The sequence below is a fragment of the Leishmania martiniquensis genome, chromosome 24 (assembly GCF_017916325.1).
Source record: "Leishmania martiniquensis isolate LSCM1 chromosome 24, whole genome shotgun sequence".
NCBI classification, from domain to species: Eukaryota; Euglenozoa; class Kinetoplastea; order Trypanosomatida; family Trypanosomatidae; genus Leishmania; species Leishmania martiniquensis.
This window is the reverse complement of record NC_090159.1, coordinates 610,521-625,000: the sequence shown is the minus strand read 5'-3', so window position 1 is coordinate 625,000 and position 14,480 is coordinate 610,521. Positions and strand designations below refer to the sequence as shown.

At 59.6% G+C, this 14,480-nt stretch overlaps 6 protein-coding genes across 6 annotated transcripts in view; all 6 read right to left on the bottom strand.

Moving 5' to 3' along the window:
* LSCM1_05123 (uncharacterized protein) overlaps positions 1-1,280 on the bottom strand; it is a gene marked incomplete at both ends in the record, with an annotated part of 1,740 nt that extends 460 nt beyond the window's left edge. The window contains one exon of the mRNA XM_067322596.1: positions 1-1,280. This exon is cut by the window's left edge and continues 460 nt beyond it. Coding sequence (XP_067178459.1) covers positions 1-1,280 — 1,280 coding nt within the window.
* Positions 1,281-4,147: 2,867 nt separating this feature from the next.
* LSCM1_05122 (uncharacterized protein) lies at positions 4,148-5,971 on the bottom strand (the record flags this gene model as incomplete). Its single annotated transcript, XM_067322595.1, has 1 exon — positions 4,148-5,971. One exon carries the CDS (start codon positions 5,969-5,971, stop codon positions 4,148-4,150), a length of 1,824 nt encoding a protein of 607 aa, XP_067178458.1.
* A 2,054-nt stretch (positions 5,972-8,025) lies between these two features.
* LSCM1_05121 (uncharacterized protein) lies at positions 8,026-9,189 on the bottom strand (the record flags this gene model as incomplete). The annotated part of the gene is made up of 1 exon (XM_067322594.1): positions 8,026-9,189. The coding sequence occupies one exon, from the start codon at positions 9,187-9,189 to the stop codon at positions 8,026-8,028; it is 1,164 nt and encodes a 387-aa protein (XP_067178457.1).
* A 476-nt stretch (positions 9,190-9,665) lies between these two features.
* LSCM1_05120 (uncharacterized protein) lies at positions 9,666-10,025 on the bottom strand (the record flags this gene model as incomplete). Its single annotated transcript, XM_067322593.1, has 1 exon — positions 9,666-10,025. One exon carries the CDS (start codon positions 10,023-10,025, stop codon positions 9,666-9,668), a length of 360 nt encoding a protein of 119 aa, XP_067178456.1.
* A 1,263-nt stretch (positions 10,026-11,288) lies between these two features.
* Positions 11,289-11,489, bottom strand: LSCM1_05119 (uncharacterized protein; the record flags this gene model as incomplete). Its single annotated transcript, XM_067322592.1, has 1 exon — positions 11,289-11,489. One exon carries the CDS (start codon positions 11,487-11,489, stop codon positions 11,289-11,291), a length of 201 nt encoding a protein of 66 aa, XP_067178455.1.
* A 971-nt stretch (positions 11,490-12,460) lies between these two features.
* Positions 12,461-14,110, bottom strand: LSCM1_05118 (uncharacterized protein; the record flags this gene model as incomplete). The annotated part of the gene is made up of 1 exon (XM_067322591.1): positions 12,461-14,110. One exon carries the CDS (start codon positions 14,108-14,110, stop codon positions 12,461-12,463), a length of 1,650 nt encoding a protein of 549 aa, XP_067178454.1.
* Positions 14,111-14,480: the final 370 nt, after the last annotated feature.

The following is a 14,480-nucleotide window of genomic DNA, read 5'->3' as shown; positions in this document are numbered from 1 at the left end:
CCCCTCATGTAGTCCGCCAGCGATGCGTGCACGCGGCCCCACGTCGCGCGATTCTCCGAGGCGGACGTAGCCGCCTGGTAGATGAAAGGCAAGCCCGTGTCTGCCTCCGTTGTCGTGCTGCCGTCCACGTCGGCTATTGCTGGTGACTGGACAACAGCAAGAGCGCTCACCTCCGTCACCGTACCTTGGCCCATCCCCGCATGGCTGCCAACAGCGCCCGTCTTGGGGTCCGCTGGCACGGGCGTTGCGCTGTCGCACACGGCGCCAGTGGCTCCCCGCACTGGCGCCGCCGCATCACCCGACCTCGTTGAAGCTGTGTGCAGGCGGCGCATCTTGTAGTGCTGCTGGGTCTTGAAGAGCGCCTTGACGATGATGTTCACGACGTAGTCCACCGGAATGACATCAGCGATGAGGTCCTTGTCGCACAGCACCTCACGCACCACGCCCAGGGATATGGTGAGTAGCAAACCGCCAGCGGCTGTCAGGGCATCCACCCAGCCGGGGAACGGGTCGCGGTAGCTGCAGCCGACAATGGATGGGCGAACGACGACAATCGGGACAGACTCCTTGTACTTGTAGATGAGCTGCTCGCCAATGCACTTGGTGAACGTATACGTATTGGGGAAGGTGTGCTCCTTGAGCAGCAGCGCCGACTGGACCTCCACTTCTCTGGCGTTCATTGCCAGCACGCGCTTGCACATCTCCTCCGGGTCGAACCCCAGCGGGTAGAGGCGCTCCTCGTTCACAACCTGGCGGCCCTTGCGACGATAGTTGACGTAGCATGTCGAGACGTGCACCATCGCCTCGAGGTGGCGGCACGTCTTCGCCAGTGCCAACACGCGCAGCCCACCCAGCGTGTTCATATTCAACGCTCGATCCAGCCGCTCATTGAAGTTGACGGTCGCGGCGAGGTGAACAATGAAGTTTGTTTCACTAGCCAGCATCGCGCGGTCCGGCCCCGAGAGACCGACATGGTCGAGCGTGATGTCGCCCTCGACCGCCTTCACCTTCTGGCACAGCTCGCGCCATTTGACGTCGCCAGCCTGCTGCCGCAGAGGCTCAAAGCACGGCGAACCAAGCACCTCGAGTTCCAGCCGCTCCTGCACGTTCAGGTACTTCTGCAGCCGGCGAGAGCGCTTGCCGCGCATAAGTAAGTAGACCCGTTTTACATCAGGGATGTCTTTGAGTATCTTGTACAGCAGCACCTTGCCCACAAAGCCTGTACCGCCAGTTACGAAGACCGTGCGATGGGAGAAGCCAGTGCGGATGTCGAGAGACATGGTGGCACCTTCACCAGTAAACGGAGGGGGGAGGGTCGTGGATACTGGGTGAAGGGGAGAAGAGAGGGGGTGCTAGAGCGAAGTTGACGCTTCGTTATGTTCTATGTCGCTCCCTGTTGCGTGACTGATATGCTCACGGGGTGGGGAAGAGGAGCGGAAAGCGCGCGACTGCTACAGGAAGGAGGCCGGAGCCTGAAGAGAAAGCTCTTTAGCTGCTCCTGGATTCGAACGCGAAGATGTGTGACTGTCTGCCTTAGAACTCGCCCGTGTGGGCCCTATGACTGTTGCGGAGCCGTTGCGCGCGTGCTACACACGCACACACTCCCGCCCTCTGTCTCTTCTTGCTTCTCCGCGACGGAGCGAGGAGGTATGTGGCTGGGGAAAGGGTGTTGCGTGCGCCGTCACACCTCTCTGGTGAACCAACGAGAGGGGGAGCAAAGAGAAACAGCGGAGGTGCAGGGTTCAAGCACAGCGTCCAGTCTACGTCGTAGACACACGCGCACGCCGTCACACACTCGGGAGAGGTGCACGTGAAAGAGCGGGAGGGCGAGTGAAACACTCGAGAGGGAAGTGGAAAACAACGAAGAGAGTGCAAAGTGGAAAGACGAGCCGGTATGCAAACACCTACAAGAGCTGTTGGACGGGCGCATTATATGTGCGTGTCATGCGGTGGTGTGGGATAGCGAATGTGCATGTGAAAGGTGCGCCATCGGCAGCAGAAGAAAGATCAGGTAGACGTATAAAGTTGGGGGAGGGGAGAAGTGAAATCAGCAGAGGCGAGGCGCCAATGGGGAGGGGAGCGTGCATAAATGTGCCAATACATATACATATATTATTTATTTATTTGTACGTTTGCGTGTCTATGGACGCGAAGTACTCACCATTGCACTGGCAACAAGGAGAGAGGCGGATCAGTGGCCTCACTGCCTCTGTCCCTACCACAAGTCGGCCTGCTGCTCCCCCCCTCCTCTGTCACCTCTCCTTTCCAGTGCAGACACGAGCGGACTCTAGCACACATACGTGCAAGCATGCTCTGGGAGAAAGAGATGCGTATGCATGCCCATGGGAACCGGCCCTCATGGGGGCTATGGCTGCTGCCTCGAATCACGACAGCACAGTCACTTCAGAGGCTCTATCGGCTTCTGCGTCAGGCATACATGAGTTTTCTTCGCTTGCGTGAGATCGCTCGGGTACATCAGCATACGTGAGTGCCTCTCTGTATGTATGTGCGTGTTCCTCTCGCGCGTACGTTGAGGGAGGCGTGGGATGCACGTGTCCTGCGTACAAACCGGCACGCTCGGCTATCCCCGCAAGCCGGCACCCTTGACCCCCCACCCTTGTTGTATATCCTCCTCGCTCCTTGGCACTACCCCTCTCGCATACGGGCGCAGGCTTGCTAACACGTGCATATACACCTTGATGAGCGCCACCTAAAATACAGGAGGGCTCCAGTGGCCAAAAGGGAGGCAAAGCCCGAGGAAGCTGACGAGCGGCCTCTGGCATCAATGCGCGGGGACTTGGGTGTCGCAAGGAAACCATTTGGGTGAGAAAAGTGGCACGGAGACACAGGAACGTCTCCCGAGAGGGGGCTCCGCTAGCACAGCAGAGCGATGCACACAAACAGTGGCAGAGAAGCCTTCCCGCCGCGAGAGGAACGCGAAGCAAAGGCGGAGCGAGATGCCAAGTGGAGGGACAGAGGCGTTCCCCCTCTCACCCTCACATCAGCACCGTCATACCGCCCTGGACAAGAAACAAAAGAGGCGATGAGAGGGGTGTATGCCTTCGCGTGGGCGTGCATGCGCCGTATAGCAAGCGAGAGAGTTGCATGTGTTGGCCGCATCGCTGAAAGATTGCGCGGGGAAAGGGTAAAAGAGCAGGTGAGACAAGACGCAAGAAGCCATGGAGGTCCGAGAGAAACGGTTGCGTCAGGAGACAAGACATTGTGGCAGTCCTGTGCTGTACTCCCCCCCCTCCTCCCCTCCTCAAGGCGAGCCTTTTCTTCTCTCTCCCTCTCTCAGCGCCTGCCACTTGCGAGTCTGGAGAGGTCGAGCAGCGTGTGTGACCTTTGTTTTCTCATCACCACTGGAGCCTTGAAGCACAGAGGCGAGACAGGGATGACGGGCTCTGGTCAACACCGCCATGCATGCAGACACACACATATATAGATAGATACACGCATCCACGACAGCATTTACCGTGAGATGCAGAAGTTCTTGCACGCTCTCAGTTGCTAACGTACGATGAAGATGATCGAGAACCGCTGCGAAGATCGATTAAGCGCACCAACTCCAGCGTCAAACAAAAGGTCGTGCTAATGAGAGAGAGCATCCAGCTAAGCTAAGCTATACGTCTACCAACGACAGACGTGAGCGCGTTTCGCTCTCCCTCTATGTGAATGGGCAAGGAAGAGAGGGGTTAGGGTTAGGGCTGCCGTGAAGGTATTATCTCCGCATCGGCAGCAGCACCCAGTCGACGTCACGCTTCTCCAAGCCTCTTCTCCTCTGCGCCTGCAGCCCCAACCTCCTCACACACACACACACATGCGAGCATCGCCATGCCCTACGGCAGCAACCCACAACACCCAACCAACAGCGAAGGCGGCCAAAGGTCACAAATAAAAGGGGGTACACCCCTCTGCGCCGTGCATGGCACAGGACTGAGCCGTTCAATACCGTCGCAGCATGCAGGGGAGAGGGAAAGAAAGGGAGGGAGGGGAGGGAGAGTCAGAACATCTGTGTGCCCACAATCGTTGCAAGCGGGGAAAAAGGGATCGAAAAAAAGGGAACACGTTGCATGACGCCCGCTCCACTACCGCTTTACGTGTCTTACTTTGCAGCTGCCTGTGTTGGTCCCAGAAGAGTACAGACCTAGTACACACGCTTGGCCGGCGGAAAGCTGTCCACCTCGTTCGTCAGAGTCTCCATGTGCACAGGGCGGTACGCAAGGCGAATCTTGCCGTTTGCGTCGTCGAGGTAGGCGAGGGTGTGCTTCATCCAGTTGTGGTCATCGCGCTCCTGGTAGTCGTCGCGCGCATGGGCACCACGGCTCTCCTTGCGCACCACAGCGCCGCTAATCGTCATCATGGCGTTTGTCAGCAGGTTGCGCAGCTCGAGCGCCTCAATCAGGTTGCTGTTCCAAACTGGTGACTTGTCGTGCACGAGGGCGTGGGAAAAGTCGCGGTAGCACTCCTCGATGATACGCTTCCCTATCTGCATGCTCTCCTCTGTTCGGAAGACAGCGGCATAAAGCGCCATCGTCTCCTTCATCCGCTCGCGGATGCGGGCGATGGGGATGTCGCCCTTGTTGCTGAGGATGCGGTCCAAGTCGGCGATGGAGGCCTCGCCAGCGTCCGCGCGCAGGTCGGGCTGCTTGCGGCCCTCCCTCGTCAGATTGAAGATAATCGTGTTGGCGCAGGACTTGCCGAACACGACAATGTCCAGTAGTGAATTCGCGCCAAGACGGTTGGCACCGTGCACGCTAGCGCACGCGCACTCGCCGGCGGCGAGCAGGCCAGGCACGATGGCATTGTCGTCGCCGTTGCGTGGGCTGATCACCTCGCCCGTCCACAATGTCGGCACACCACCCATCGAGTAATGCACCGTCGGCACAATTGGAATCGGCTCCTTCGTCACGTCGACCCCGGCAAAGATGTGAGCGCTCTCCGAGATGCCCGGCAGCTTCTTGTGCAAAGTGGCGGGGTCGAGATGGTGGAGCTGCAGCAGGACGTGGTCCTTCTTGGGGCCGCAGCCGCGACCCGCCAGGATCTCCATCGTAATGGCACGCGACACAACATCGCGCGACGCCAAATCCTTCGCCTTGGGGGCGTAGCGCTCCATGAAGCGCTCACCCTTGCTGTTCACAAGGTAGCCGCCCTCGCCGCGAGCGCCCTCCGTGATCAGTACGCCAGGGCCGTAGATGCCGGTAGGGTGGAACTGCACAAACTCCATGTCCTCCGCCGGCAGGCCAGCGCGCGCGACCATGGCCGTGCCGTCGCCCGTGCAGCTCTTCGCGCTGGTTGTCGTAAAGTACACTCGACCGTAGCCGCCCGTGCAGAGCACTGTGTACTTGGACTTGAAGCGGTGAATCGTTCCGTCATCGATGCTCATGGCCATCACACCGCGACAGCAGCCATCCTCCATCATCAGGTCAAGGCAGTAGTACTCGTTGTAGAAGTTGACGCCGTACTGGAAGGACTGGCCGTACAGAGTATGAAGCATCGCGTGGCCCGTGCGGTCCGACGCTGCGCACGTGCGGCGCGCCTGCTTGCCACCGTAGTGAATCGACTGGCCGCCAAAGGCACGCTGGTAGATGAAGCCATCCTTCGTGCGAAGGAAAGGCAGACCCATGCTCTCTAGCTCTGACACAACGCACGGAGCCTCCTGGCACATGTACTGAATCGCATCCTGATCGCCAAGCCAGTCCGAGCCCTTCACCGTGTCGTACACGTGCCAGCGCCAGTCGTCCTCCTCGCAGTTCGCGAGGGCAGCGTTGATGCCGCCCTGCGCCGCTATCGTGTGCGAACGAGACGGGTACAGCTTCGATATGCATGCCACATCGTAGCCAGAGGCCGCCACACCCATAGCAGCGCGGAGGCCAGAGCCGCCAGCACCGACGACGACGCAGTCATACGTGTGGTCGATGACCGGGTAGGCGCGGCTAAGAGCGAGACGGGTACAGGTACGACGCAGCATTCTAGTAATGGAGCCGCTTGCCTCTCTCTCTGAATGTGTGTGTGTGTGTGTATAATGTTGAGCGACGGCAGGAAGACCCCAGTATACGCGTTTTCGTGTGTGTGTGTGTAGGGGGGAGGGGGGCTGCGGCTAAGATGGGTGTGGCGGGTGTTGGTTGCTTCTCTTGGCTGTGAAGAGGGCCGAACAGTGGAAGAGAAGAAGTGGGGGGGGGGGGGGGGGCGGAGGAATCCACAGCCAAGAGAGAGAGAGACGGAGAGGAGGAGCAGCGGGAAAGAGGCGTCCGACATAGCCGAGTAGTGCTCACATAGGTAGGGCGAGGGGAAGGGGGTGTCCTCCCCAATGGAGGCCTTCATTGGCACACAGGCAGACGAGGATCACATCAATCTGTACGCCCCCGTAACGATGCAGAAGGGTGGGAATGGGGAGGGGAGGGGGCAGACGGGTGTCTATGAAAAGAGCTGCTGCCCGGGCGGACGGTTACAGGGACCCACATAAGAGGAGGAGCAGCGCACCGTGCTGCTGCTAAGCCCCCCCCTGTCCTCTACCTCCCCTCACCGATGCCATACACCTCGCTCACTTAGTCCTGGTGCTCAGTTCCTTCGGCCTCTGCTTCCCAGTCACCGTCACACTCTGGTGGGAGAGATGGTGCCGTCGAAGATGGGCTGCTCCAGCTGCGGCCGCTCGACGTCGGCAAGGAGAGTGGGGGGAGGGGCCCCAAAACTTACACTGGAATAGGAGGAGAGGGGGAGAGGGAGGACAGTTTACTCGCTCGCTCGTGCCCATGCCTAGCAAAGATCAGTTCACCTCGACTGCGCGCCGCTCCCTTTCTGTGCATATGAGCGAGAGCCGAAACGGCGGATGGAGCGCTTCTCTTCTTGGTGCGCACGTAAGCGGTGGAGGAGCGAGAAGCTCCGCATTCGCTGCGACGCAGAAGGGCGCTGCTACACCAAAGGGAAAAAAGAAGAGAGCGGCGCACAAGACCAGCGTACGGGCCATGGAAATGCGAAAGGCTGGGCGTGTGTGTCTTTCCGAGCATGAGAGGGTCGTCAGGCGGCCTCTGGGCCAGGCAGCGGCATCAGCCTTCTCTTCTCCCCCTCCCTCGTCCTCCACCACCACCACCTCCTCCTTCCTCCCTCCCCCACACATACCCAAACTACACACAATGCTACGATTTCCAGCGCTCACTCCCGCGGCTGCGCCTCGGCGCGGGAGAGGATAGCGCGCCCACTTGTGAAGGCGACAGCACTGCCAGCGGAGCGAGGCGACAGTCTCTGGTTTCATCGAGTCCCCTACCCGCCCTCGAGCCGATCTGGATCGAAGCAGACGCAGCTCGGCATTTAGCGCACAGCACCGAGCACCGTGGCATGCATGCATCGTCACATGCCCCGCCACATCCCACCTTGTAGCCATGCGCCTCGCTGCTCCTCAGGGAGCCAGCAACAGGCGCGCGTCTCGCACACCTCCGGCAGCCCTCTTATTTCCCCGTTGCAGCTGTCATTACAGAGTGAGAGAGAGAGACGCTGCCACCGTTTAGCAGAGCAGCACGCGCCCCCACCGACACAACGGTGCACAGGTGAAAAGAGAGGGAGAGGCGCCGGAAAGAGCGCAGCCGAGGCGAAACACGATTTAAAACGCCGCCAATATAGCGACAAACGCAGCGCTGTGCTGCAGCAAGCAAAAAAAAAAGAGGGGAAGATGAAAGGGGAAAGGGAAACCGCTACAGCACACACAGGCAGAGAGACACACGCATATGTACGCATACAAGTGGGTAAGGAGCACCTCGAAAAGGGATGGGGCGAGTCGATGAGGGAGGGTGTGCATGTGTGTGTGGGGGGGGGGGGGCAATCAGGTTGGAGCGAGAAAAGGAAAGGAATAGAGGCCAGCGGTGCCGCAGTACGTAAAAAAAAGAGAGCCCACGGCCATCCGCGTCCTTTACGTATGCGTCAGGTGCTCTCTTGGCCCTCTCTCTCCCCCTCCCCCCTCCGCCACCAGCTCTTCCCTCTCCCAAATCGCCTCTTGACGCCTTCCTCGCCGGTGTCATGCAGTCGGCCTTGCTATCGTAGTCCCGCCGTCTCGCCATTGGCGATTCCAATCAACGTGTCGACGATCACCCGCCTCTTCGCCGCTGCCTCCTCCTCCACGGTCCTCCCCACGGCCTCACCGCTGTTCGCGTCCATACCGGAGGTGGCAAAGGAAGTCTTCGCTACGTCGAAGACGCATCTGACGTCCGAGAACAGCCGCTCCGACATGCGGGCTATGTAGGCCATCAGCACCGCGCTGTCCGAGACGGCGGAGTACGCAGCACTCAGCGATGTGCGGTTGCTCATGCAAGCGAAGGGGACGAGCAACGAGTACACGGCGCAGTCGTAGCTTGTCACCGTGGTGTCGCTAAATAAGTACTGCTTCTGGCCAATTTGCGCTTCGATAGCCCTGCAATCCTGCAGAAATGCGTTCTCGTATTGCTCACTGACAAGCGCGCCGTACGCGGTGATGGCGACCTGCTTCTTGAGATGGATCGCGTAGCCATGTACGACAAGTCGCGCGCGCAGGTGCGTGATATGCAGTGCTCGTGCGATTTGCGCTACTGCCAGGGACGGGTGATCGATGAAGACGGTGCGGTAGAGGAAGCGCTCCGCGCTGTACTCCAGGGCGCGGCGCAGAGACGCCCCCGTCGCGCGCTCATCACGGGTGAGGGTATCATCCGCGGCCACGTTGAACTCCGACGTGATGAGCTCCATAATCTTGGGGAGCTGGTCAACGCGCTGGCGCTTGTAGATGAGAAAAGGGAGTCCGCCGTTCGGGGTGCCGGGAGAGTCGATCGTCTCGATCGCTGTGTACGGGATCCTGTTAGCGCGCAGGAGCGCCTCCACTCGTGTGCAGGCCGGCGATAAGCTCGGAGCCCATGGCGAGCGAGGGAGGATAAAGAGGAACAGCTCCGTCTCGCGGGCCTCACACTGCTGAATGAGGCGCCAGCACCGACGCCGCTCGAGGAGTATGAAGAGGCGCGACAAGGTAGCGTAGGTGGTGATAGCGCCTATCACGACTGCGGCGCCGACCGCCAGTCGCCTCTGGCACGGTGTCAAACGCAACGGCTCTTTGTGAAACGGTTCGGCCCCTTTGCGAGACTTCGAGGAGACGCGCATGTGAGCTCCGCTGACGATGTTCTCCATCGACTGCCGCGCGCGGCCAACGATGTCCTCGAAGAAGCCTAGTTTCATTGTATGTCCCCCCTCTGTATCTTGTGAGGAAGACCTGCCCAAGAGAAAGAAGAAAAGAGCGGGTGGTAGCGTGTCACAGGCTGTGCGGTGTCGCAGCTTTTCTTCACAGAGTTTTCTCCTGCACCGGCGACTGCTGCGCGTACCGCTTTGGAGATGCCTTGAGTCACCTCTCTAGGAGCGGCCGCCAAACCACGCAGTGCCGTGGGGGAAAGAGAAAGAGGAAGGAAGAAAGGGGTGGGGTGGGGCAAAGACGGAGATAGGCAGCGGCGAATACAGCAATGAATGCCCTGCAGGGCCGCCACAGTTTCATCTCGATTTTGGTTGCATGCCAAAGTAAGCCGTCAACGGAGCAGCGGAAGTCTTCTCTCTCCCTCACACACACACACACACGGAGACACACGGAGACGGGCATACGTCTGCGCACCCTCCGCTTTCCCCCACCCACCCCTCCTTTCTATCGCATTGGAGTTCCACCGCTAGACGGTGGCGGAGGTGTTCCAGTCTGAGCGATCCTTCCACTCTTTGTTGTCGAGCGGGCACACCGGCCGCGTCCTCAGCCACTTCTCAATGCAGTGGGTATGAAAGGCGTGGCCACACTCACCCCACGTAATGCTGCACTCCGCTGAGGTGGCCTCCGCGTTGCTTTGGCAAACGACGCACGGCCCCTCGACTTGATTGCAGCAGATGCTGCACAGACCCGTCTCACGCTCCCAGGCCGAGAAGTACACCGGGTAAAACTCTTCCACGGTAAAGAGCTGCCGGCCACCCGGCATCAACGCTGATGATGGTGCTGCATCAGAGGCATTCGAAGAGGTAGCGGTGGGTTCTGACGACATGGTGGGTGCGCGAGGGTGGAAATGAAGATATGCCCCTGGAAGCGTTGGTGTGTGTATATGTGTGAGTCGATCTAATTGATTCTACCGGGGATAGACTGCCGTGTACAAGCGCACCGAGACGTGGGTGAGCTCAAAAGCGAGGAGGGAAGGTAGCGGAGAGGTTGACGGATTGGAGGGGCCGAAAAGGTAGCAAAGACCCGTAAGAAGTTCTTCCGATGAGTGCAAGTGTGCTCAGCTGTGCGCTGCTGCATATGGTACAAAGCAGAGACGCTTCTTTTCCTGCGGTCGAAGCGTGTTCGGCCCACCTCAGGGCATATCAGCAGCAGCGCGCACATCAAGATGCGTCAGGCGATGATGAGGTGAGCACTGCCAAGGCGGGCGAACAGAGAAAAAAATACAGGGGGCAGCGGCATACACGCACACACACATTCACTACTGTCGCAGACGCATCCCTCACGCAACTGCCGTGCGATACAAGTGGTGCGACTCGTGTTGGCGAATGTGTTTCGGGTGTCGGTCTGTATACATATACATATATATGTATATGTATATGTATGTGTGTGTGTGTGTGCATAGATCCAACTGGAGAGGCACTGCTTCTGTATCTGTTGAAAATATACTTCCTTCGTTTCTCTCTCTCGCTCATTTCGATTTTCTTCTCTTCTGTGTGCGCTGGGGTTTGTGTAGGGGGAGAGGGGAAGGGAAGAGCGGATGTGGGGTTGCCATGACGGGATGGGGAGCGGAGGTGGAGCAGGAGCGGGGCAGTCGGCGGTAGAGATACACATAAGCACACACCCAGGCGAAGAAATATAGATTCCACGTGCAGTACGTTTGATGGTGATACGAGAAAGAGAGAGAGAGAGAGCGGGAGGGAGGGGGGCCAAAGAAGACAGAAACAAGCGGAGGGGAGGGAGACGGGGTTGGGGCAAAACGTGCCAGCGTCACGCGGGCGAAGGGGGAGAGGAGAGTGTGGGCGGCGTGGGGTCGGCAGTGACCTGGAGACAGAAGACGGAGCGTAGGACAAGTCCAAAACGGCACCTACATATACACACATACATACATATACATATATATATATATGCGTGCGTATATATCGATGACGTCATTACCTCATCTGTGCGTGTGTGTGTGTGTGTAGACGCCTACGGAGCTCTTCTGGCGTACCCCCCCCCGCCGGTGCCATCTGCAACCGCCCCCTTCGCAAGTACCGCCGTCATCGTATCCTTATCATCATCTCTCTCTTACCTTCGTTTCCCTTCCGCTCTATGCTTCGTCGTCCCGGGTATAGGCCACATCGGCACGGCGCATGGCCTCCGCCGCTGTCTCGCTCCACTGCTGCTGCTGCTGCTGGGCCGCATCAGATCCAAGGAGGGGCGACGCCGCCAGGCACTCCTCTGCATCCGCGTTGTCGGCGCAGCGCATTGCCTCCGCGGCCCTCGCGTTGATTTCGTCCTCTCTCCTCATCAGTCGTACGGAGGGACGACAAAAAAAAGTAAAAGAGATACGAAAACGATGCGTGAATGATGTGTGCTCTGATGTGTGCGTGAGCTCTCGGACGTGTGACCAGTGTGCCGGTAGAGAGGGATGGGTGAGGGCAGGATGGGTGAGGGGACCAGCTGGCTGCTTTCCACAGCGAGTGGGACGTACTGGACCGCTTGAGGTGCGACGCGAACACAAAGCTGTGTCCCCACAGCCACCGGCAGGGACAGAGAAGCGAAATAGATCAAAAGTTTCCGGACGGCTTAAGGGGAACAGCCAATGCTGCTGCGGCCCTTTCGCTTGCACACTCGCATAGACGTCGGTTTTTGGCCGCGGAAACTGCGCACGTCCACCAAGCACTCGTCCATGGCCGAAGTTTCATGAAGAGCTGCGTTGGGAACGTGTGGATGATGGGGAGGAGAGGGGAGAGAGAGCGAAGCGACTCCACCCTGGAGGTACACTTCCCTCGCCATCGTCGCCCGTGATACGCCCCCCCCTCCCCTCCCCCCTCCCTCCCTCTCTCTATTCGCCTCCGTCTTTTCACTTCTTCTCGCCCTCTCACAGAGGCTGGGCCGCACAAGCGAGGAAGCAAAAGAAGTTGAGGCAGGGCCTCTCTCACACCCACACCCCGCGAAGGACGGAGGACGTGAAGGGAAAAGGTGGTCGTACAAGGGGCGCACACACACACACACAGAGAGAGAGGGAGGGAGGGGAGGAGGCTCACTGTATAGCGCACACACAGCAAGAAGCGGAAGAAAGGCAACACGGAAAGCAACAAAAGCGCCCGACGGGTATACACACACACACACACACATATATATATATATTCTCAGCGGGAGAACTAGGCGTCGAGCACACACACGCGTGCGAAGGCGACGCGGTTGTCGCGCATGATCAGTTTCGTCCCCCCCCCCTTTTGTGTGTACCTCGCTCCTCGTCGTCAGGGCATTCCCCTTCTACGACGTGTTCGCGTCGACATCCTGCACAGCGATGCGCGCGCGCTCCTCCAGCTCAGCGCGCGTCACGACCGCCAGCCAGCACAACCACAGGCGGTGTCGAAGGTCTAGCAGCTCGGGAAAAGGTGTGGAGGCAGACGAAGTATCGAGAGTCACGCAAGCAGAGGTACTCGCGCAGAGCGCAGGAGGCGAGCTCAGGGGATCGGCGGTGGGTGAGTCTGTCAAAGCGGTGCCGAAGGCCCTACTAACCCCTTCACGAGCCACAGCCTCCGCCACCGCCGGCAGTACATGCGGAACGTCCGTTTGTAGAGCACCATCCTCCTTGCCTGTGGCCGCTGCTTCCTGTAACGCCCCCGAAGCACCTCGGCATATCCTCGCCTCTGTCACCACGGCGGATGAATGCGCCGCCACCCTCGAGACGATATCGCTAACTTCATCAGAGTGGCCACCCGTTTTGCTCGCCGGCATTGGCAGCGCAGCGGCCTCCTCTGTAGCCGTCGTAGAGCGCGAAGAAGGCCTTTGGCGCCGTTTCTTCGTGTTACGGAGTCGCTCTCCGTGCACGCGGAAGGGCGCCTGCGTGGCGACGTGTGACGACAAGGTGGACGAGGAGGAGTCGTACGACACATTGGTCCTCAGCAAAGGCGCAGTCGCCTTGGCTGATGCACTTCGACGGTCGACCGGCAGCGACTCCACACGCAAAACAAGCTGCTCGGCGGGATACTGGGCGATCTGCGAAGAGGACGCAACGCCCTCGCCTGGGAAGGCAGCGCAATAGCAGCTGCTATCTTCTGCTGCTAAGCGGCGCGGCCGCTGAAGAGCAGCACGATAGCACGCCAGTGCGGATGGCCGCGTAGGCTGGCGACCGAAGACGTATCTCTGAACCTGCGTATAGTAGCTGTGAGAAGCCGCGCTGTTGTCGTCGAGCCCAGAGACGAAAAGCTGCAGGTGAAAGGGCTGGGTGGCTACCTTCGGCGCGCCGGCTGCGATCTCGCCCACTGGCGGGCCCGCCACAGGTGCGATAGCGGCAACGAAGGAGTTCCACAAGTCGCTGTCCGTGTGCGGCTGTACCAACAGCGCCGTAGAGTCGGCCGCAGCGCTGCTGAGGCCTCCACGACGAGCGGCGTAGAGCACGAGCAGCTCTGGCCAACACCACCGCCGGAGCAGCTCAAGGGCTGCCAGGAGACACCCTTGGTTGAGGGTCAAGCGAAGTAGAATACGGGCCCGCAGCGTGTGCGAGACAGCCGAAAACGTTGATCGAGCCACGTAGACCATCTGGGAGGCGAACCGGAATCTCTGCAGCCGTTGTAGAGGTTCTCGAACTCTGTGCTCACCTGCGGCGGCCGCCTCGGTTGTTGCTGCTGTCGCCTCGGCAGCTGCCTGCATGCGGCCAGGCACGCACTCCAGTAGTTCTAGCACCCGCCACAATCCGCCATCGCTATCGCAGAGGCCCATGGAGAGGACTCGAGTGAGCTCCGTCAGGAAACCCTCGATGGCGTCCGCCAGCGCCGAGGAATCGTGCGGTTGCGGGTGGGGCGGCTGCGGCTCAGCCAGAGGCGAGGGTTGTGGCTCGAACTCATTGCGCAGTATGTGTAGATGATACGCGAGAAGCTCTCTGACGCACTCGCGAAGCTGAGCGATGGCAGAGTCCATGAAAGGCTTCTCTCGCCAACGGTGCTTTTCAGTTGTTGTTGCTTTCCTTGTCGAATTCGATAGGGACTTTGTTGGGCGGCTTTGAGGCGCGTACGCAGGGAGGGGGGGTGAAGGGAAGTGGAGCACAGAGCTGCCAAGCACGGATAGACGCAGGAGGCCTATAGATCGATGTGCTCCGCTGTTGCAAGGGCACCTGCGCATAGGTGCGCGAATGGTGGTGCCTTTGTGTGCTGGCAAGTTCGAGAGAGACGGGGAAGGAACTGGAAAGAGAGGAGACAGAAGAGGGGAAAGAAAGGGGGAAGGGGGTATGGACGCCATTGCCGATGCACACGCATGGTGCATTACACACACACACAGGGAGAGAGAGTGC